Source organism: Chamaea fasciata, unplaced genomic scaffold (genome assembly GCF_029207755.1).
Source record: "Chamaea fasciata isolate MVZ Bird 193981 ecotype frontalis unplaced genomic scaffold, bChaFas1.0.hap1 SCAF_2, whole genome shotgun sequence".
In the NCBI taxonomy this organism is placed as follows: domain Eukaryota; kingdom Metazoa; phylum Chordata; class Aves; order Passeriformes; family Sylviidae; genus Chamaea; species Chamaea fasciata.
In genome coordinates, this window is record NW_027094087.1 from 40,309,139 (window position 1) to 40,332,901 (window position 23,763).

Sequence of the window (23,763 nt, forward strand, 5' to 3'; positions counted from 1 at the left end):
CTTACGTAGCTACAAATGTTACATGTATTCATGTATCTTCTGTGAACAGAATTAAAAGCTGTCCAAGGCCAGCTGCCCACAACAATTACTTGTCCAAAAGCCCACAGAACAGTCAAGGTGTTAAGAAACACTTAGAAACGCTACATTAAGCAGGGTTTTTTTTCCTGTGATTTAAGGAACCCACTCATTTACCTATCAGGGCTCTGATTTCAAGGGAGAAACAAAACTGGCAGGAAACACTGAGAAGTGTCTGAACAATATCTGAACTGTTTTGGAGGCAACTGAAATTCTGAATTAAAAATATAAATCGTGTTTGTTTTCTATTGTGGTCATATTTATTACAGATATTATGTTTGTATTTGCAAATCTGATTTTTCTGGGAAGACTTTCCAGACTCTTGGATCACATGTAGTGTAAGAGAAATGCCTGATTTGGTGAAGAGATGTGTGAGGACTTCCTGAGATACTTGTCAATAAGAACAGCATAGGTGAAGTTGGGACACTGCTCAGGGCTCCTGCTCCGAGGTGGGACTATTGCCTTCTAGGACACCCATGCATACAGTCTCAAAAATGAACTTTTTTCCCTTATTTGTCCACCCGGTGGTGCTAAAACACCACCAGCCCCTCCTTGGCATTTCCTCACCGGCCTGTGTCAGGCAGAGTGTCAGTGCCCTGTGCAATGTTCAAGTCACCCCTTTAAAAACCTACCTCTGCAAATCCGAGGGTCAGGAAACCAAATTAGCACCTTGGGTCTCTGCTTTGTACCCTGTTGCTACGTTTCCAATGGAATAAAGATAAGACTTGTCATGCCCAATTACATAGGATGAGATTAGCAAATCCATGATCTTTTTTTTTCCCTAATGTTCAGCATATTTTAATTAATATGGGATTCTGTGTAATTTTAGAGAAAAAGTGAATGAAACACGGTCAATTCTTTTGTTTTCAAAAAGAGCTGACAGAGAAGAATTGACTCTGCTAGGCAAAATTGGGGGGAAAATATTTTCTTTTTCTGTTAATCAACTGATTAAAAGAAAAAAGTGAAAACCCACAAAGTTTAGTCTGTGATACCCAGTTCTCTTGAAGTTCAATTTCTTTTACACTAATGTGCAGTTAAGCTGAATCTCAGCATTCAGCAGAGAACACACTGTGTAGAGTGGCACACCATGAGAAGGATAGGCATTTGAAATGCCAGGAATGTTTGCTAGCCCTAATTTTCAGAGTCAACACTCAAAAAATGGCAAGAGGCTGAGTATGACTGAAGGGGAGGATTCTCTGAAGTTAAAGTCATTGAGGAAAAACTTTTATAGCATGTGATGTGACTACAGAAGGGGGGCTTAGATTAGATATTAGGAAGAAATTCTAGGTTCCTAGAAATGGCAGCAGACCACAGGTCTGGTTCATGGGAACAACTGTTGGGTTCCTGCCTTTGCTATATAAACCATGCACAAAAAACGATGTATATCTGGAACAATCATTGACTCGTTTATCATTTTCCCTTGTCCTCTTGTAGAGAGCAGTTTCCACAGGAAAAAAGAGAACCCTGTCTCTCCTGTGAGTGTGGTGAGACACTGAAACAGCTTGCCCAGAAAAGTTGTGGATGAGCCATCCCTGGAAACATTCAAAGCTGGGTTAGTGCTGGTTTGAGAAACCTGGTCTAGTGGAAGGTGACCCTGCTCATGGCAGCGGGGCTGAAATGAAATAATCTTCAAGATCCCTTCCAGCCTAAGCCTTTCTATAATTCTATGAATTCTTGTAATAGAGCTCTGTATGGAAAAGTGCAATAATACCTCTAAACTCTGGTATGATGAAAAAATTCCAGGCATCCTCAGCACTTGGCACACGGGTGGTTAAATCCTTGTAGACAATGCTGTACTTTGTTCTTCCTCTTCACCTGAATTTTTACCTCATTAACTTCCTGTGACCAGAAGCAGCCTCGGAGGTTCATTGCCTAAGTCACAGCCTATGACCTGCTGATTTGCACAGACCTCTTAATCAAATTCTGTGTAAAAAGCCCAAGAACCATCTCCTGCTCCAGTAATGTGGCCATGTGGCAGGGACATGACCTGCCCTGGTTGTCCTTTGAACTGGATACCACACTGATGCGTGTGGGTGACGCTGAGTCAGGCAATGTCTGTGCTCTGCCCGGGCTGGAACTCTTCCAGTTCACAGGCTGCCCAGGAAACATAGATTTACCTGAGTCCTGCCTTCTCCTGTGCTGCAAGTCAACAGGGTCCTATAAGATCTTTTTCAGGAACAGAGATGGATGTTTGCAGCTCCCTTTTGGGGCACAGATGGGGGAAGCACAACCTTGTGGGCTCCACAGTGGCTGGGTGCAGGAGGTGATGAGGAATGTCAAGGGGGAGGTGAGATAGTCTGGCTGTGTTGCTTCCCTCTCTTCACAACAGCCTTCCATTGAGGTGTGTGGTCTGCAGCACTTAGGATGACTTGACCCCAAGAAACCTCAGGGACGGACTTTTCCTGCTGAATACACTTTTGCAATAGCAGATATTCACCATAGAAACACTCCAGCTCTGCAGCAATGATGTGCATTGCTCCTCTGAGTCCTTGGCTCTATGGTCTGAAGAGATCCATATTCAGTCCATGAACTCTCACACCCTTTCAGATTCAAAGACAATTCCCACGAATTTTGAGGGTAATGCTGTCAAATATCCTGCCCTCTGGAAAGTTCATTTACCAGAAACCAATCTGAAAACTCACTGAGGGTTCCACTGAAGCCTCTTTGGCAATAAAATACCACTGTCACACTACATGATAGATAGATCATACTCTGGAAAACGTAGCCCTTGGTGGGAGCAGCCAGATAATTTTGATTATCTTGACTACTTGTTTGTGAAATTTGGCCCCATGCCACACTTTGTAAGTATGTCAAAAGTTTCTGTGTGCCGGAACCTGCCTGTGGACTGCTCAGCTTTCCAAAATTCTGGTGTATGAAATGCACTGCTGCGCTCTTCTGCAGGACCACCCTCCGATGAGCTGCTCGTCCCTATCCCTGTCTTCTCTCTGGCTGCCCCAGCAGCAGTCACCTGCATTTTATTTAACCTGCTGAACATACAGAATGAGGATGAGATGGTCCAACTGCTGCTAATGTGAAATGCAGCTTCCATGGCTGGTGAGTACCTGTATCTTCATGTTCAGATGTGGCAGTCGGGGCAATAGGGACAGTGCCTTTACTGCAGGGAGGATTAGCCCAACCCAAGAGAAGGTGCTTGCTGCTCAGAAAAGGCTTTTTGGGACCAGTGCATGTGGCTACCCAGCCTAGGCCTCCTGGGCTGGTGTTTTATGAGCTGAGGCCTGCCAAAGGACACCTACAGATAGTGTCCTCATAGGAATATGTTACTGCCATAGCTCATTATATGTAATTGCACCAGTAAAACAATGACCCTTTCCTGATTAGCTTCTAAAACACCCACTCCAAAACAGTGCTTTGAAAAAGAAACCGAAAAAACTAACTCTTGTTCTGATCTCCTGCCCCAACAGGAAGAATTTTAGTTTTGTTTTTGAGCAGTTTTTAGTCAAATTCTCTCCCTGATGGAACAAAAGTGAAATATGGACAGAAACAAAAAGAAAAAAGTATTTTAAGATCTGCTGTGTTTACTCATAATTTCCTACTATTGAATTTCTTGTATTTTCTATGGTTCCTAGAAATGGCAGCAGACCACAGGTCTGGTTCATGGGAACAGCTGTTGGGTTCCTGCCTTTGCTGTATAAACCATGCACAAAAAACGATGTATATCTGGAACAATCATTGACTTGTTTATCATTTTCCCTTGTCCTCTTGTAGAGAGCAGTTTCCACAGGAAAAAAGAGAACCCTGGAAAAATGCCTGGGGAAACTCCATTCTAGGTGCCATAAGCAGAAGGCTGATTGACATGCTCTCTATGCTAATGGTTACCAGAAAGTTCTCAGTTCTCAGTGTTATCACAGGTTGATTTTTGGTGCAAGAATTGTAATATTCTTAATCCCGTTGGACCCTTCCCTCAGACCACACCTTAACTCCCCTCCCACACTGAGGTGTATAACTACCCCTCTCTGACCCTGGACTACACCTTTGGCCTTGTGCCTTTTGCCCCTTGTTACTGCCTTGATCCAGTTCAGTCCAATACAGTGGATGCCTTATGGTTTGTTACTTTTCTATTATTAAAACTACTTTTCGGAGAACTGGATCAAAGTTGTCTCTCTCCATTCAAGTCACAGAGGGGCTGAGTCCCAAGGAAACTCAGAGGGGTCTGATAGTCTGGGCCCGACCCCAGGAAGTTTCATCCTCAGATTTTAGTTATGTTTGCCTCCTAACGATGTTAAAAAAATGCATGACTTTGGAACAACCTCCCTAGTGCCTTAACACTCTCACCTCCTTAGCAATCAACAGAAAGGAAAATGCACTTTGGGGTGATGCATGTAATCCATTTTAAATTCCTATTTTAGGATTTAATACAAAAACACATCCTAAAGGCGTGTTCATCTTTTCATTTGACGATAAAGACTGACCAGCTCAGATATAAATATCTATTCTGTAGCCCTTACACATTTTGCTAGACGATTCTCTCTTGGCAATTGCATCATTGTAACCTTTGTCCCTCTCTTTCCTGACATTCAGATTCTGCACCCTTTTTTGGTATTTCCCAAGAGTTTTGTTGGTCAGCAGCTCTTTTTGTTTTTGGAGCTGCTGTGGCATGCCTGCCTTCTCTAGCTTACTGCAGTGCCTGCCATAGTGTTATGTTACAGAAGACAAACACACATAGCTTTGCAGAGACTTGTCTTTTGTTCAACTATTTATTGAACAGAAGAAATTGTTTCACAATGGATATTTTTTTTTCTTATTTTTGTCTATGAAAAAGCCATAGTCTTTCTCTCTGAGGCTGGGCAAGTACACTGTAATGTGGGAGGCCTGACAACCTGCAAACAATGCAGCTGACAACTTGTCAGCTGAAGAGCACTTGTGTGTAATAACTAAAGGGACAAAACAACGTTTGACAAACAGGATATTGTATAAATGCGCTCATTTTCTGTGTCCAGGAGATTAGCATTGGGTAGAGAGGAGTTGACTGGAAGGGGAAAGAGATTTGAAAGGACAGAAACAAAAGAATAGTGCTCACAGTCACAAAGTACATGTACCCCAGTCTACCAAGTCTTGGCCCACAGGTCTACATGTCTGGATGCAGGACTGAGTAGCTTCGTATGTACAAGCAATGTTTCACTTTAAAACACATACATTCTTTAATTACTCCACAGGAGCCAGCAGAAGGGAAATCACTGTGGTAACACTGAAGTACACTGAATCTTTTATTGCTGCGTACTGAGAAACTCAGCCTCAGAAACTGTAACCTCATGAACTGCCTAGGCATGAATACCACTATTGTTTCCAAGTAAGAAAAACAGAATCACAAAAACCAGAAACTCCTACAGTCCTGGGCCAATGCCAAACTCTTGTATATACTTTCAAAGGAAGATAACCTGCTTAATTTTGGAAATGTTCTCACAGTAGCTTATTTTGTGCTTATAACCGTGTGGCCAAGTGAAAGAGACAGTGTTCTGGAGACCTACAGTATGTGTTTGACAAAGTTCAGACACAAACCATGTTCCTAGATAGATAAACATTCAAAACTGTATTAGGAAGATCTTTGAGACAGGATAAAAGGTAGTTTTCTTTAAAATCAAACTAAGGAAGTCATAAGGAAGTGGCAAGAGGCCACATCAAGCCTCAAGACACTGGTACTTTATTCAGACCCTTGCATTTGTACTTCTCGATGTGCAGGTGGTGCTAGAAATCATGCTATGTGCCTAAGGCTTCAACACATTTGATATTGAGACTTCTTCTGTGGCAGCCCTTAGATGGTGATTTAATCTCCACTAGTTCAGAGCCTGAAAGGAGCACATCACAGCACCTTATGTCTCAGAATTGGTGGTCTAGTCTGCTTTAAATATGTACTTTAATGTCAGAGCAGCACAAAATCCATCTCATGGCAACTTACAACATTCATGTTTTATAGAGACTTAAAGCCTCAGAGGCTGGAGCTTAATTTTCCAGGTGCTGTACAAGCACATTTTATCAGGTTTTTCTTTTTGCTCAAAACATGTTCCTATTGTCTGGCCTGTTAGGAATGGGGTGCTTTGTTTCTTGAATCTTGCACAATGGAAGGATGGGAGAATCTTACTTCGGGCCTTTTCACATTCTTTGATATCAGTGATCTTTAGGACAGTGCTTTTTCAGCAGAAAAGGGTTTTTCTCTGCTGAAATAACTCAGCAGAGAAACAAAGGACCCTTTGCTTCTCCAAGGCCCTCTGTCTCAGCAGTACTGTGGGGTAATGAACACAGCATCTAACTCCTGTTTCCCAAGCCAACTGTGCTCACTGCCACTCTGAATTCCTGACCCAAGAATGCTTCAATTTGCATGCAAACTTCCTTTTTCCCCCAAAACTATTTGTTCATAAGGACTAGAGTAACCTTTTGGATTATCACAATTAGTAACATTGAACTTCAGATAATAGGCCCAGATTATCGCCCTAGAGGCTGAGATGGTTTTCATTACATAAAGAGATTATCTGAAACCAGGGATGTCTGGTACTGGCTGGTACTGGGATAGATGGATTTTAGGTCAGTGCAGCCATTGGTTGATGCTAAATTAAGCCCTGTCAGTACAGTCTTTGTTTTCTGAGTCTGAGGTGCCCCTTCTGAATAAGTACCCTAGGAACAAAGCAATTTTTCTAGCTAGTCCACTAAAAAAAAAAAACAAGTGAGTGTTCAGGATGACATCTCAGGTTATTTTAACCTCATTTTGGCATCTCATTTATGCTTTTTTTTTTTTTTTTTTTTTTTTTTTTTTTTTTTTTTTTTGTATAGGAATGTATCTGTCTGTCTAATCCACCCCAATAACTTTTCAATACTTTGAACGATTTAACAGCAAATCTCTCAAAATCTGACAGCACGTTCCAGCTTCTAGAAACCCAGTCCTCTAACCTTGTCATAAACAGCAATTTATATGCACTCAATTGGCACTTGTTCCTCACCCAAATGCCTTCCCTGTTACATGTATCCAGTGGGTACTGATATGTAAATTAATAATCAATTTGTAGCTACTAGCCAAAAAATACTAGCTTAACCCCTTATCAAAGATGCATCACTCTATTTTGCATCACTTTTTTTCTGTTTTCACTATGTTTTTCCTCTAATATATTCTCATGAAAATATTATAATTTAATGTCCAAAATAAACTTTTTTTCAGTAGTGCATGCTACATTACTTTTAATTTATTTATTCCTGTAAATCCTAAGAAATGAAAGTGAAAGCATTTTCAGTACCACTATGATTCCTCTTATTTCTCTTACGTTCTTAAGAAACACAGTACTGTGCAGCAGAATACAAAACTGGAAAGCTTAGCTTCTCTCAGGCTGCAGTTTTAGTACCATGTGGCACCAGGATTAACCTAAGCAGCCCTCACTCCTGTCATTTAACCCCGTGTCTGCTACAACTGCTTGTGCCATTGTTGTTCACGGAGAGGTGATTTATGGCTTGTTCAGTTTGCACACAGGGGCTTGGGGTTTTTTGGTTTCGTTGAAAATCACAAATCAGTTCCCCATGAGCTGCATTGGGAACTCAGGCAGCCACAGAGATCAGATTTCTGGTTTTGCTTACAGAATTAGGGTTTTATTTTGCATATTGCAACAGAAGGCTTAAGGTCCTCTTTGTATATGGGTTTCTGCGTTCCCATGTGCTTGAGTGCCATTTGAAACGGTGATGTAGAAACTTTGGGAAACTTCATCTTGTATCTGTAGCCTCCGAATGGATTATTTAATTTCTGAGGTATTTGGCATTTTAAACAGAACTCTGTCGAGGCAATCACCCATTTTCTAGGTAAAGTGTGATGGAATCACATTTAGCATGATTTACAAATAATTTGTATCTTCCTGAACCTAGCAGCAGTCGTGGTAGAAAACCTTCAGTGTAATCCTCAGGAAATTAAAAAGTGGCACATTTGATTCTATTTCAGTTGAAGGAGTATTGACATAAAAACATTCTCCAAGAACATGAATAGCAACAGCTGGTTCAATTAAAGCAAGTTAAACACCTTGGGAAGGTTTTTAAATCTGCAGAGAGGTAATGGGGAATAAATGAGGGAAATCAGATCTAGAGAAATTTTCTTACTCTGACAGCAGGAAGTAACTTGGAGTCAAAGCAGACAACCTGCTGTTTAGAAAAACAACTCCTTTGGAAAAAAACAGGAATGTGGGGCTCTGAATTGACACAATTTGAAGCAGTTGAATAGAAGCCATTTTATTTCTCTGATATATAACTGGTCCTCTTTCTACTTGATTGTGGTTTATTTCAGTCAAGTCATCTCTGCTTTGGCATTCTTCACGTTCCTATCTCCTGCTGCATGTATGTTTGTTATACCATTGGAACAAAATGTCTTCCTAGAAGCAGACAATAAAGCTTAGAAGAGTGAGCAGATTCTCCAATCTAAAAAGAGAATTGAACTCAACATCTATGAAGATCTTTTTGCAACTCATTCTGATTATTTTTTATCTTCCAAGTAAATATTAATGAGAACTTCTGACTGATTTAAAAGCCTCAACTTATTCAGTGTGGCTTTGATATGTTCTTGAGACTACTTATGGCTTATTGGAGAATTTATCTGAGAACTAAATGTGAGAAAGCCCACAACTGATTTAGGTAAACCTAAACTTTTGTACTCGTGATCCTTTGCGTAGGAGGATGTGTAAAAGAAGCCTCTTGTCTGTGTGCAAAGGGAATGGAAACTTTGCAGACTGTGAATGTACTGACCTTCAGAAAGGGAGCAGCAAGGTGGTTTTTTTTTTTTCTTGAACATTTAGGGCTATCACAATGAGTCATGGATGCCCTTAATATCTAGATATTATATTTGGCCCTACTGACATTTTAATTTCTTTTTGCTATATGCCCAAATGCAATTTAAAAAGTTTCATTTAAAAAAAGAAAAGAAGTAATCATTATTGCTGGTGTAGATGTACGTGCCCTTGTCACTGAAACTACGGGAAAACCAGAAACTCTACAGCATCTTTTCAGTGTTAGAGGCTCAGGGCATTACTTTATTCTGGCCAGGATGTGCAAAAGAAATTATTTCACCAACACATGCCCAGGTTGCGCCATGAAAATCGTTCACGTCATTCTTTACCAGACTTTTCACATATTTATATATAAACACCCCAAAGAAATTCATATTCATTTGTCTTAAATTACACAACTCTTAGTATTCGATCTCCTATTGGTTATTGATCCCTTTGCCTGTGATGCTAATCTGGTCTTCAATGTTTGGTTCTCTTATCGATCTCTTCCCAGACCAGCTATCTCCGGCTACACCAGAGGGTAATGTTCCTTAATGTTCTCTTATCACCTGTGCATCTTCTGGCTACTCCCAATCTGTGGACGTTAAGCTCATCAGACCTCAGCCGGTGATGAGAGGTTTTGAAGAGAAACTTCAATTCCTTTCCCCCTGGGCAAAGGTGACTAAAATTTAAAAAAAAAATAATAATAATAAAAAAATATACACATGAAGTTGCTGTGTTTAGTCAAAACAAAGTGGGCAGTTGCACCCACATAGATTAGCATAACACAGTTTATCTGATCTCATGTTTACAGGATGTCAGAACTACTCTGCTATTGGGACTTCCTTCATTTGTAAATTGAATAGATAATGCAAGTTTATCTACAGCTGGTATTTTTTGTATTTTTCAAGTTGGCTTTTCCAAAGGTTTCCTTAATATATATATATTTTTCTTATTTCTCTCATCATTATCTTCCCCTTATGTCCTGAAGGAGCTGAGGAATTCCTTCTAAAGTTTTTTGTGGAACCCTAATCACCATGTTAGGTCAGTTTATAAGACGAAACCTACTCCTTACTGCTGGAATGGGGGTTGATGCTAGCAGTGAAGCCAATGCCACGGGGTTCAGAATAAGAAGGTCATGTTCCACAGAGGCATTTGATACCTTTGGAAAGCTGAAAAATGTGAGCACTACCCAGTGATAACTGATTTTCTTTTTTAATACAGGTTTTACAGGGGGGGTTAGATTTGTGGGAGAGTGGATACAGGAGTCAGTTGCAATGGAAAGGCAAATAACAATGTGTGTTTTTTCCATCTCTCCTCTTCATAGATGCTTAGAGGGGTATTATAGAGGCACCATTAAAGCCAGATTCTTTAACGTTGTGGAACATGGTAAGCTGGAGAATGCATCAGAGAAGGAAGACACCGTGGGGAGACTGCCATTCAGCAGGACATTCAGAGAAGACTTCTGGACTCACATCAGGTAGTTCAAGGGCTGGCTGTGCTACCTGGTGTGATAATGCGCTCATGCTGTAAGGTCACTGCCTCCCACCTCCAGAAATTTGCTCTCTCACCTTTGCTATTTCAGTCAACACTACCATCAGGTTTATTTTCATAAACCCTGGTAATGTGGCAGTGACACTTTTATTAGCACTTTGACCTCTGCAGTTTCCTTTGGTTGAGGACAGCTTTATCTGACAGCTGCCTTCTTCCTCCCTCTCTAGAGCTGACTCTGCAAAGCAGAGGGCCTTGTTTCACCCATCACTCACTGGTTTGTATGTCAAGACGGTGATCTAGGAAGGTTGCTGCAGTTGGTGAAAAGGCTGGAATAAGGAACAGTCCCAGTGATATGCGACAGCCTGAGAACCAAAGTCAAAGCATGCATTTAGCTTGGTAGGGCTTAAGCACCACTGTTGTCCTCTTACTCTGCCTCTGGAGAGTTACCCTGGCCCCAGGCTGACGCCAGATGCAGAATGCTAATGATAATGCAGCGCTGTTCCTCAGGAGTTTCAGTCCTACGAAGAACCCTGTACTTACACCCTTACTTCATGCCCTTTGGGTAAAGGACAATCCATCATTGCAGCTAACTGGGGAAAGTTCCCTCTTACCTCTTTCTCTGAAAAAGGAAGAAATTACTGGGAATGGGGCGGCTGCTACTACACAGAATGAGGCAAAGCAAGCAAAAAGCGCTCAGGGCAGCTACACCTCTTTTTCTCCTATCACAAGCATTTTAGCCTGCTTTTTATTTTCTCCCCCTCCCTTCCTCCATTGCAACACGAGGCTGCCAAGCACAAAGGGAGAACCTGAAACTGCTCGCCTGGAGGCCTGGGTGAGGCGGAAATAGCAGTTTATATGGCCAGATTAGCAGGAGGCCAAGGGTACAGGGGGCAAGGGCAGATAGTGGCTGGGTGTGCAGTAGCATAAGGGAGGGAGGAGGGTTAAGGAGGAACTAGTTTTGAGAGAATGTACAGTAAAACGTCAAGCATCTGTTATAACAGATGAGTATAACTTCATCTGGGGAGTCCTGCCTGAAGTTCCGCAACTGGAGATAACCGGTCAATATAAATCTTTAACCACTTGCAGTTAAAGCCACAAGTAAATACAGAGCTCAGTTCCTTGTGTGACATTGAACAGTTCCTTGTGTCAAACAAAACCACACCTCAGCACTCTTCATATAAGGTATTTGAAGAGCTGGCTTCGTTGTTGAACCTTCTCTTCCCTGTGTCAGCAACTTCCTTAAAACAAGGTATCACGGATCTGACAACCATTTTAAACTTAAAAAGGAAGCTTTTGACTGTCTTCTGCAGCTGCTGCAAAGGAAATGTTTCTCTGTCTACCATTATATGATGTTAAGTAGTGTTACAGTAGAAGCTGTGCTGTACTAGATGCCATCACCGCAGTTCAAATTTAGCAGTATTGTTATACATGATAAATGTCATCATATATGACAGGAAATTTGAAAGAGTTTTAGAAAATATATGAATGAGTCTCTTGCAAACTCATCTTACTGGAACTCCGATACGGAAAATTACCTACTAGTGTCATAATGCTCTTACACTTCCTTATTTTTACTTTTCAGTTCTCAGTTGTGTAAACACCCTACTACCAATCTGTAGTCACAAAACGGGGCTTTTAAAAATCTCTTATCTCCTGTTCGTTCATAGGAAATGCCAGACCATGACTGTGCTGGGACATTTTGAGCATTTGGTCAGCGTTCTGGGAGGCTCTGTGGAAGTTTTTCAGGTTTCGATACGCAGAGATACCGCTTTAAACCCCTCCAGTGGAAATTTATGGTCTTATTTTGTCTTCCTCTTGTTCTTCCCCAGTGCTTTCAAGTGACCAAAGTCTTCCACCGGTCACGTTGTTTCCCCTCTGGCAGGCAGCACAGCCGCCTTTATTAGGAAATGCGGCCGAGGAACTGTTGTTTCACGCTGGTGTCAGGGAGCAAGGGTGAAACCGCGGGGTGTGCGGCGAGCCGGGCCCCGCCGTGCGCTGGGAGCGCGGTGCCGGTACCGACGGGCCCGGCCGCCGCAGCACGGCCAGAGCGGGCCCCGCGGGCCCGGCCGCCGCCCCTCCGGCCGCTCCCCTTCCCGGCTGCTCGCCAGCCCCGCGCCCACGGCTGGAAATCCCCGGCCGGCGCTGACACTCGGGTTTCCCCCGCCCGAGGAACAGGGTTGAGGAAAGTACCCAGGTCCCCGCTGACGGCAGGGCGGACCTCCCCCGCAGCGCACGCCCGCCGAGGCGGAACATCCGCCCGGGACGCCCCGGGGCCGAGGGGCCCGGCCCGGGGACCCTCCCGTCCCCTCCCGCCGCACGAGGGCGCCGGCGGCCCGGCAAGGGCGGGGCTGTGCCCGCCCCGTCAGGCGCCGCCTGTGCCCGGCGCTGGGCCGGGAGCTCCGGGCGGGCCCTGCCGGCGTTTCCGAGGCGGGGCGGTGCCGCCGGGGGCGCCTCTCCCCCCGCGCCCTGCCGGGCGCCGCATATAGGCTGGGCCTCGCTGGGGGCCGCCGTGGGGGCCTGCTCGGAGGCCGTGAGTACGGGGGGTGCTGCGGGTAGGGCCGGGCGGGGGCCCTGCCGGGAGGGCGCGGCCGTCAGGGGGCGGGGGGTGCCTGTGCTCTGTGCCCGGTGCTCTGCGGGCCCGTGCCCGGCCGGGCGGGGGCTGGAGGAGCTCTGCGGGCCCGGGCTGTGGCCCCCGGCGCCTGGAGGGCAGCGCGGCCGCCCCGCTGGGACCCGCTCGGGGAGCGGGGCCGGGGCCCGCGGGAGGAGGGGGAGCGGAGAGCGAGGCCCCGGGGAACGTGGGGCGGTCGCTGCCCGGGTTGGGGCCGCGCTCAGGGCCCGCCGTGCGGGGTCTGGTGCTCAGGATCGGGCGCCTTAGCGCAGGGGGCTGTTTCTGCAGTGCTGTGTCATCGTGACTGAGTCTTTCCGGGAAAAACTTTTTCAAAACCGATCCTCCAGACCACACTACTAAATACATGATTTTATATTTATTCACGGCTGAATATATAAAAACCCTTTGAACTTTGTGTTTGCCCTTACCTAAATTTTTGGAGAAGTTCAGTTTTGCCGGTGTCCTTGCTTCAAATATATTTGGATTTACCTACATTAGAAAATCCAGTGCTCTTTAAGTCAGTGTTGTAAAACTGTGTCTTCATTGTTTGGGAATCTGCGAAGTTAAGCCAATTTAAATGGATGCTGCTTCTTTAGTACGGGATCATACCTTTGGTCATACAACTTGTGATTAAGTAGCCTGATTAATCCATTTGCCAAAAACTTCTGCTTGTGGGTTAAACAGTTTTGCATACGCGTCAATAACAGGGAAATGAAGTGTGTGAAGTCCATTCCTTATCACAGTATGTGAAGGTGACTCCCTGAAGCTTTCTGGCTGACATTAAGCAGAGGAACTTGGGGCTTGTTCAGCCTGGAGAAGAGAAGGCTGCATGGAGACCTCATAGCAACCTGCCAGTATCTGAAGGGGGCTGCCGGGAAGCCAGAGAGGGGCTCTTCATCAGGAACTGTAGGGACAGGACAAGCAGTAATGGGAACAAACTGAAAGAGAAGAAATTGATGTTAGATATTAGGAAGGAATTCTTTACTGCGAGGGTAGTGAGACACTGGAGCAGATTGCTCAGAGAGGAGGTTGTGGACACCCCAGTTGTGGCAGTGTTCACGGCCAGGTTGGATGTGGCTCTGAGCAGCCCGGTCTGCTGGAAGGTGTCCCTGCCCATGGCGAGGGGGTTGGGACTAGATGATCTTTAAGGTTTCTTCCAACCCTTAACATTCTATAATTGCAAAAAGCTTATGCTGTTTCAATTAGTTTAATTGCTGTTTGCATAGACATTGCATGCACCTCATCTCATGTGTTTTAAAGCACTCTTTTTCTTCCTTACAGGTTTTGTTCTGTCACAAAAATATTGACTAGTTGAAACTACAGATACTTACAATTTCTTCTTGAGGACAGTCAGTACCAATATGGAGGCGTAGACACCTTAGAAGGGACTTCAGTCTTACCTCTGGGAGGTAGTTCTGTGCAGAAATAAAGAAACTAAGGCATCAAATACTTTTTTTTTTTTTTTTAAATCTGAGAGTTCTGTATGCTTCTGTATGCCATAAACATGGCATACAGAAAAAACTTGATTCAACAGTATAAAGCATCAGAATGTCTCAACTCAAGGCAATTAATTTATGTTAAATTTGATAACTCTGTACTTGTAACTAAAGCACCAGGCTAAAACTGATGTGCTCTGTTAATTTGGTGCTGACTTGTAGACAAGCCTGGGACTGTCCCAGGTTTGTGAATAAAGAGAGTTCATCCTTGTCTGGGACAATGTATAGGATTTGTTTCTCTAATAGCTGAATATTCTATACCTGTGAAGTGGAGTATAAGCTAACTTGTTTAGTCTTAACAGCTTGTTACAACAATATGCAGAACTTGAGAGGTTTTTTTTTGGAGTCTAGTAGTAGCAAATATACAAGATCAGTATAGTAACATCAGTTCAGGGTCTGTTTTTTGTGTGCCCTTTGAACTTGGTAAATCCTTTTTTCAGCATCCTAGTGAGGTTTTACAAACTAAAATCTTTGTGTGTGTATAAGCTACATATTTATCCGCTTTCTAGGGTGAAATCTTGTCCTTAAATTACTTAACATATGTTCTGGATAAGAACAATGTTGTTTTAGTTGCCTCCCAATTTAGTTTCTTTATTGACAAAGGATTTTGATAAACCCATTTGAGGTTTTTCCTCTTTTGATCCCACCTCCACGAGCCTGACAAATTGTTACTGCTTTCCTCTCTCCCAGATACACAGAACAAGTAAAGCTTGTGGTGCTTATATGATTCAGTGGAAATTGCTTTTTAACCTCCTTTCTTCAGCTGTTAAAATGGGATGCAGAAGCTTTTTGCAGTGAAAGCAGTTGCTAAACTAAGGTACAAGAACTTCCCAAATGTTTAAAGGCTGTTAAATCATCAGGTCAGTTCTATTCATATGCACATTTGAAGTGACACTTTAAAGTATTTATTGGTTTTGTACAGGGGTTGTTCCAAATTGCCTTTAATGCACACAACTACCTCCCAGAGGAAGACTTGTCCCATTTTTCCCACACCAGTCCATCATGAACATAGTGGAAGATAGCCCTTTCTTAGCTAGCATCATGAGGCAGAGTGCTCTGTGTGATGAGCTGAAGTATGATCTGTCCTGTGAGCTCTACAGAATGTCAACGTTCTCCACGTTCCCCATGAACGCGCCCGTGTCAGAGCGGAGCCTTGCCCGGGCTGGGTTTTATTACACGGGTGTGCAAGATAAAGTGAAGTGCTTCAGTTGTGGCTTAACATTGGATAACTGGCAGCCAGGAGATAATGCTATGGAAAAACATAAGCAACTGTATCCTAGCTGCAGTTTTGTTCAAAGAATGCTTTCAGTTAACAACCTTGGACTGTCATCTCGTTCTGCCTTTTCACCCTCAGTTGCAAACAGTCTCTCACCATCTCTACATTCCATGGCACTTTCTCCAAGTTTAGAACAGGTTGGATATTTCAGTGGCTCATTTTCCAGTTTTCCTCAAGACCCAGTAACTACTAGGGCAGTTGAAGACCTTCCATTCTTGAGCCCTAAGCTTCACAATCCTTCTATGAGGACAGAAGATGCGAGGCTACGCACCTTTCACTCGTGGCCGCTGACGTTTCTCTCGCCCACTGATCTGGCAAAGGCTGGACTTTATTACTTGGGGACAGCAGACAAAGTTGCTTGTTTTACCTGTGGTGGTCAGCTGTGTAACTGGGAACCAAAAGATAATGCTATGTCAGAGCATCGGAGACACTATCCCAACTGCCCTTTTGTGGAAAACCTTATCCGAGACCAGCAGAGTTTCAATGTTTCAAATGTGAGCATGCAAACGCATGAAGCACGTGTTAAAACATTCATTAATTGGCCAACCAGAATTCCAGTTCAGCCTGAACAGCTTGCAGATGCTGGCTTTTACTATGTAGGTAAGAAACCCAGACTTTTCTAGTTTTGTTCACGCTGCTATGTCAACATTTACTTTCAAGTAAGTTGTGTCGATGTTTGCTAGATATTTTGTCTTTTTTTTAAATTTAAGGTCGCAATGATGATGTGAAGTGTTTTTGCTGTGATGGTGGCTTAAGGTGCTGGGAATCTGGAGATGATCCATGGATTGAGCATGCTAAGTGGTTTCCAAGGTAATTTGCAAAATATTTATCAGAGTTTGTTCATGTTCTTATATGTTCTAATTTTGGCAGATATGTACTGCACTTAATAGTTTTGTTTAACTTTATTTGATTTACAGATTCACTCTTTCATTTGGATTTATTGCATGTATGTCTAAAAGCTCTGAAGTGTGTAGGTGGGCATAATTAAAATATTTCTTCATTAACCATGGCTTATAATGCTTTCCCTTTCATTATGAAAAGCTGTGTGCATCCCCAGATCCCTAACAGCGAGACTGCATTGTTAATGAGCATACTTTTCTCATAAGTGTGAGTAAGAGAAGCAGTCAGTAAGCTTATCAAGGGGAGTAAAGGCTGCTGAGAAATGAAGTAGAAAGGATGTTTAACTCATTGCTTCTGGTTTTGTGCCCATGCTGAATGCTCTTGAACCACTTCTTTTGCTTGTACGGTTTAGTTTCCCACGTGTAAGAGCTTGTGAAGGTTTCAGTGGCTCTTTGGTATGTCTCTGCTGGAAAAAGGACAGAAATAACTTTCTAATGTCATCTATAATTAAATGGCAATTTCATACCTAATTGCTATCTATGCCTGTGGAAATCACCACCTCCATTACAGAAATAACTGCACTTGATTTCAGGAAAGCTAATAATAATTCTTCTCATAGTAGATCTCCAGCTAGGTTTTCACAGGCAATTTATCAGCTACTGCTGGACTACATGATGTATGTAGGGTTAAATGTCACTGTTGTTTCATACTGTGTTAAGCTTGTCAGTAAATGTACATATGAGATAAACCTGTGTTAGTGAAGCAGGCTTTGATAATGGTGTTATATTTTGTTAAATTCTTTCTTTTGAGCGATTTGAGCAGGAGACAAGAATGTTGAGATGCAGGATAGAAACAGTTTATCACTGCACTTTGTAGTGATTCTGACACAGTATCACTCCTCATGACATGCCATTTTGATTACAAGTGGTAGCAGAATGTAAAGCCGTTGCATTTCTATACATAAGACTGCTGACAGCTGGATGTCATGGAAAAGCTTTATCTAAGTGTCACTGGACACTAGGCTGCCCCAAGCTTCCAATTAAGAGTCTTCTTTCTCTGCTGAAGGAAAAGAAATGTTTTTAACTTACACTGGGTTTAAATTTGTTAGTTCTTCTATGTTTTTTTTTTTTTTTCCTTTGGCAAGTAGAAAGTATGATTTGATACACTTTTGTCAATGTTTCAGGTGTGAGTATCTGCTTCGTGTAAAAGGAAGAGAGTTTGTAAGTCAAATTCAGGCCAGATTCCCCCACCTCCTTGAACAGGTAAACTTTTACTGTCCTTTAACTTTGGTTTTTCCTCGTTGAACAGTTCTGTGTTTTTTTTTGAGTTCAGTCCTTTCTTCTTTCTGTGTATGTTTCTTCTGGGTTTCTAACATCATAAATGCTCTTCATGAGCACATGAAAGAAACTGGTGCTGAACCATGGCTGGTCTTGGACTAGCAGAGTTTAACCTCTACAGATAACTTACGGAAAGTCCTATGAGGCAGTGAATTCCTTTATGTTAGCAGAGGGAAATTCTGATTATACACTGAATAGTACAGATCAGTAATTATTATTTCAGAAATCAGTCATGGACAGTGTGAATTATTTCTATGCATAATTCTTACAGCATGAGTAACCAGACTATTCTTCATGGAAGTGGTCAGCACCAGCTTTCTGTTGATTATACACTCACACAAATTTGCAGGCTTGTGTAACTGCAGGTGAAATATTTAATGGGTTGAAAACTTAGCAGGATTGGTGACAAACAATATGTTAGAAAGGTACATAGAGGGAAGAGCAATACTTCAATACTAACATAGTTCTCTTGGGTTCCACAGCTCTTGTCAACCTCTGATCCACCTGTAGATGAAAACCTTGATCCTCCAAGTATGTATATTAAAGCATGTTTTTAAACTTCCTCAGCACTTTGCAAACTTAATGATTGTGAATATCCAAGTTAGCTTTGGATAGCCAATTCTTAGATTTGTTTCCTAAAAGTTTAATCATTTTGATGTTGTGTTGACAAACTCCAAGGAAACACCTTTAAAAGATCTTGGTTTTTATTTTCTTTCTTTTCATGCTAGCAACTCATGCCAAATTTTTGGGTGTGCACACTTGGTTGCTGGGTTTTTTTTTGTTTCAGGGTTGGGTTAAGCAAAGCAAGTGTTGGGCTTGGTGGGACAGTTGCTAGAGGGTGTCAATGACTAGGCAGTTATGCAGTTCCATCTCTAGGCACTTAACTAGGTAAATGCTCTGAGCTGAGCAGCAGGTAAGGGAGAAGGTAGAACAAGCTGGTACAATGAAGTCTTTCTAAGCTGGACTCTAGTTGTGGTGGAAAAACCCACTCACCCTCTGGGAGTTCCTGCTGTCCTAGAACCCTGCTGACTGAGGACAATGAGTCAGAATCCCATGTGTCTGGTGTTTACTAAATTAAATGCAAATTACTGATCAAGAGCTGGAATAGAGCAATTGTTTGTACTATAAACTCTGACTTCCCTCCCCCACCCCTGGCACACCCCCAGGCCATTTTTCAAGGCTGAAGTTAGAAATAAGTGAGTATAAAAAAAGCTGCCAGGACACAGTGGAATTCTCAGTGGTTTCTCTGGATTTAACCTAGATTTTAGCAAAGGCCTGACATGGATTGATGTTTATCTTGGATTCAATCCATGACTGAGTGACCAGCTTCCATTGTTAAAACTACTTTACAAAAATTCAACAGTTAAAACTTGTTACTGGTTACTATTTGTGGGTGTAGGTAATGTTGATGTTTCTGACTTCTGGGGTTGTATGGGTGTTTTATGCTTTATATGATACACAAGAATCTCCCTTTTTGATTAGTTATTCGTTTTGAACCTGGAGAGAGCCGTTCAGAAGATGCAATCATGATGAACACGCCTGTGGTTAAAGCTGCCTTGGAGATGGGATTCAGTAGAAGGCTAATAAAGCAAACAGTGCAAAGTAAAATCTTGGCCACTGGAGAAAACTACAAGACTGTTAATGATCTTGTGTCTGATCTGCTCACGGCTGAAGATGAGAAGATTGAAGAAGAAAAAGAAAAGCAGCTGGAAGAAGTGGCATCAGGTGGGCATCAGGCATAAATAAAAGTGAAATCTGAAGCAGTTTGTAATATGTATAGTTTTTATATTTGTTTTTATGCACTAAGTGATTTAGTTTAAATGCTGTTAGAATCAGCTTCTCTAAAAGCATTGTTGGGATATCTGTATGGAACCAGCAGTCTGAGAATTGTTTCATTCTCTTTTAGGAGAATGATTCATAGTGGAGGCCAAGGGTTCTGATTCATCTCTTCTTTCCAAAGCCATTTTTTTTTCATTTATGTGTCTTTATATTGCTGTTAATGAAACGCTTGGTACACTCTACTAATTTTTATCCAAATTTGCCTGCTCTTTAAGCTGCTTGAATCAGTAAGTTGCCACATCCACCTCCTAGAGGGGGCCGTAAACTTCTATAAATTCAGATTCTGTAAGATAGCCTAAGATCTGCTTTTCTGTCTGACTCAGCCCATGTATGTCAGCAGTTTGTTTATATGATGTGTCTTTAACATTTCCTGTTGCTTGAATGCAACATGAACACTTCTTAGAAGAGCTTTCTTTTATCTACAGGCTAGCAGTGACAAAAATTAACCTCTGGCATGTCAATGAGTTAGCATTGGTGTTAGTTTTTTCTTTGCAGTCATCCAGAGAGTGTAAGTCTTGCTAATATGGAGTTAACACAAGATCCTCTCTGATCAGTTAACCTAGAGATGGGAGCAGGAAGTTTTCTTGGTGAACAGACTTTGGCTCAGAAGCTGCTTTTATGTTGTTTCCTTAAGTCTGTTCATTGCATGAATACCACTAAAACTTGCTGAGGGTTTTATTAATGATGTGTAATAAGCAAACATTGCAAGTAGAGTTTGAAGAATGTATCAATTATTGTTAAACAGAAGTGCAACTTGGAGGAGTGTATTCCTAACTCTTGTCTAATTCCCCCTTACATTCCAGATGATCTGTACTTGATCCAGAAGAATCGAATGGCTTTATTCCAACGTTTAACATGTGTCCTCCCAATCCTTGAGAGTTTGCTATCAGCTAAAGTGATAACAGAACTCGAGCATGATGTTATTAAGCAGAAGACTCAGATACCATTGCAGGCGAGAGAACTGATAGATACAATTTTAGTGAAAGGAAATGAAGCAGCCAGCATCTTCAGGAATTGTCTACGAGATTGTGACCCTGTGCTCTACAAAGATTTATTTGGTATGTCTGTCTGCTTTCCTTTTGTTTTTAAAGGATATCCTTTTATAGAAGTCTAACCAGTGCTCTCACAGCAGTCTAAAGAAGAAACAAACAGATGCTGTTTGAACATAGATCAGTTAAATGATAAGGTTGTTTTTTCTTTTATTCTAGTGGAGAAGACCATCAAGTATGTTCCCACAGAAGATGTTTCAGGTACCTTAAATTCTACCTTCTTATCTTAAATTCTATTGTAGAACAAACAGCTAACATAAAAATTACTTTGGTTAAGAAGTAGGTTTGGTGCTTTACCCTCTCTGATTCTGCTTTAGTAATATGGACTGAAAAAGTTAAAAAGTTAAGTGCATGTGCATACTTGCAAGTAAGTCTGTCAGCTCTAAGCTGTATTTGTGCCTTGCTCATGCTTTTGCACATCACAGGATGTAGAGCTTTCTGGAGCTCAACAATTCAAGCAGCACATGCTGGACTTGATCCTGATAAAAGCAAGCATTCAGGCATTTGGTAAAGACTAGAGAATGAGTAGTTGGTTAGCATTTCAGAACAAGTGTCATCTCTGCTTTTCCATAGTGGGTTATGGGTTTCCTGAGATCTAGCTTGACCAACAAATGTGTAGATAAAAACTGTCAGACATGAGACTGAGTTTGCTCTGATCCTGCAGTTTAATCTGTTAATAGACTGCAGAAAAGTATACAAACCTGGATATAGCTCACTTCTACCAGTCAGGCTGTGTTTGTGTTTCTGATATCCAGCTGAGAAAAGTACAGCATTTGCTAAAATGTAAACACCGGTTGGCTTCCAGCCCCTGGGCTGTCCCATCTCACAGAACTGGAAAGTACAGACTAGTTCCTTGCATGCCTCTTTCTGAGCTCTGAAAAATGTTCACTGCCATCTATATTTAGTCAATACAGGTAGGGAAATAAAAGGTGAAAAGGAGCATGGCTACACTCTAAATATAGTTTGATATATTCACATATATTCAGACTGACAAAAAGTTAACTCTTTTTTTCCAGGTTTACCTATGGAAGAACAATTAAGAAGATTGCAAGAGGAAAGAACATGTAAAGTTTGCATGGACAAAGAAGTTTCTATTGTTTTTATTCCATGTGGTCACTTAGTGGTGTGCAAAGAATGTGCGCCATCCCTTAGGAAATGCCCAATTTGCAGGGGGACAATCAAGGGTACAGTCCGGACGTTTCTTTCGTAAAAAGGGAAATTCGCAAAATGTCTTTGTTCCTGCCATCCTCCAGCTGCTGAAGCTTAAGGCAGCAGTATTTTAAGAATGGAAAATTGTGGTACAGAAGAGGATGAATCAACTACCTAAGTTTTGTGATAGTAAAGTGTATCCTCATTATGATGTATGATTATGTAGAGAAGGACTTTGGCACCAAAGACTCTCTGTTCATAAAACTAACTCAATATAAGGGTGAGGTTTTTGTGGCGTTCCTCTCTGAGTAGGGAAAGTAGGTTCACTGGTGTCACTTTTATTCAAAGAGGTTTTTGGTTAAGTTCCTAAAAATGGAGCTTGGCAAAACTCTTCTCATGAGTTTCCTCATGCAGATATGGGGAGATATACTAAGATTGCTGTTATTAATAGTTAATGTTAATTAACATCAGCTACTTCTGTTTTGGCTTTCTTCTTGACTTAAGGAGAAAAGAGGCTAACTGTTGCAGGGACAGCAGGACTTTTAAAGTTTTTTGATTTCTTGATATTTGTGTAATATATAATACTAATAGTTTTTATGAAGACAATTAAAATATTTCTACTTCTCAAACATGGGCTTGTTTACTCTGTTGGCATTATTGACTTTTCTCTGTAGACTGCAGTGATTAGAATGCTGTCTTTTCCTGACAAAAGTTTGGGGTTGTTTGCCTGCAAAAGTACAATAAAACTTCATTCTATTTGTCTTTCCTTAATTTTTGAACAGGGAAGTGAACTTCTTTCCTGTTTGGTGATTTCCCCTTCATTTAAAAACAAACAACTCCAACAGTTTTTTGGGTAGCCCCCCAAAACCCCAACAGCATCCAATACCCTTCTGAATTGATTTTTCAAATGACAAATCCTGGTCCTCTTGACCTTAAAGATGAGACGGAGGGTAGCTATACAGTCTGTGCTAGGGATTGTAAAAGTTACTTTTCTGTGTTTGGAACTTTATAGGGATTGTGCAGTTAAAGAATAGGATCTCCTAGGCACCTCTGAAGTCCTGGGTTTTGTTTTGTAAGCTGATAGTTTGGGAGCTCCTATTCCCTCTCTGGTTGACTTGTTACCCTTTTCAGCTTTGTATCCCTAGGCTTGCATGGTGGGTACCTATAAAGAGAGGTGTTCATAGGTAGTTTGCAAGGATTTCATGTCAGTCACTGGAAGAATACTGCTAGGTTAATGGCATCAGGTCCTGCAGTGGTGGAGTCAGTTTGTCTGCCTCATTTCAAGTCAGTCATCTTCAGTCCACAGTTGCCCACACTTAGAGCCAGAGTGTGGATAACACAGTCTTCAGTCCAGACCTGGATTCTTCACCTGTAGGTTGGCTTGCTGTAATTCTTTCAAGTGCAGACTTTTGTCCAGCTTTATTACATGTACTTCCCTTTATTTTTGTTACTAAAAATGTAAATGTTTCAAACCTAGCATGTAGTTTTAAGCAGCTTGGATGAATATGCGTTTCCTTTTCTGGTTTTGAAATGCCTCTAAAAGCTCTTTTGTCTTGTGTAGCAACTTAAAAAGTTGTCAAATATTGTGAAAACTTCTTCAGTAAGAAATTTCAGGACTTGAAATTTCATTGATTTGTTCCAGGTGAGAAATTAGTAAAATTAGAACCAAGTGTACTTTCTACAGATGAAGATGAACCTGCAGGGGGAGCTCTGGAGGTCAGGCTCACCTGAGGTGTGTGGAATTGCTAGCAAGTACACCTTGTTTGTGAGCAGGGAAGAGGATAGGAAAAAGCATAGTAGCAGGCAGACTTTTTTAAGCAATGCATTTTTCTTTAGAACTGTGTGGGGTGGGAGTT

At 41.9% G+C, this 23,763-nt stretch overlaps 1 protein-coding gene across 1 annotated transcript; it reads left to right on the forward strand.

Moving 5' to 3' along the window:
• The first annotated feature begins 12,700 nt into the window (after positions 1-12,700).
• On the forward strand, positions 12,701-22,678 carry BIRC2 (baculoviral IAP repeat containing 2). The gene is made up of 9 exons (XM_066175746.1): positions 12,701-12,843; positions 14,203-16,293; positions 16,404-16,503; positions 17,717-17,795; positions 18,353-18,401; positions 19,353-19,595; positions 20,513-20,767; positions 20,918-20,959; positions 21,775-22,678. Exons 2-9 carry the CDS (start codon positions 15,420-15,422, stop codon positions 21,966-21,968), a joined length of 1,836 nt encoding a protein of 611 aa, XP_066031843.1. The 5' UTR covers positions 12,701-12,843; positions 14,203-15,419; the 3' UTR covers positions 21,969-22,678.
• Positions 22,679-23,763: the final 1,085 nt, after the last annotated feature.

Bases quoted from the DNA above. Each gene is read 5' to 3' on its own strand.
- BIRC2 (XM_066175746.1), top strand. From the start codon at position 15,420: ATGAACATAGTGGAAGATAGCCCTTTCTTAGCTAGCATCATGAGGCAG. The intron at 19,596-20,512 runs GTGGGCATCAGG...CTTACATTCCAG, and splicing joins GCTGGAAGAAGTGGCATCAG to ATGATCTGTACTTGATCCAG. The intron at 20,768-20,917 runs GTATGTCTGTCT...CTTTTATTCTAG, and splicing joins GCTCTACAAAGATTTATTTG to TGGAGAAGACCATCAAGTAT.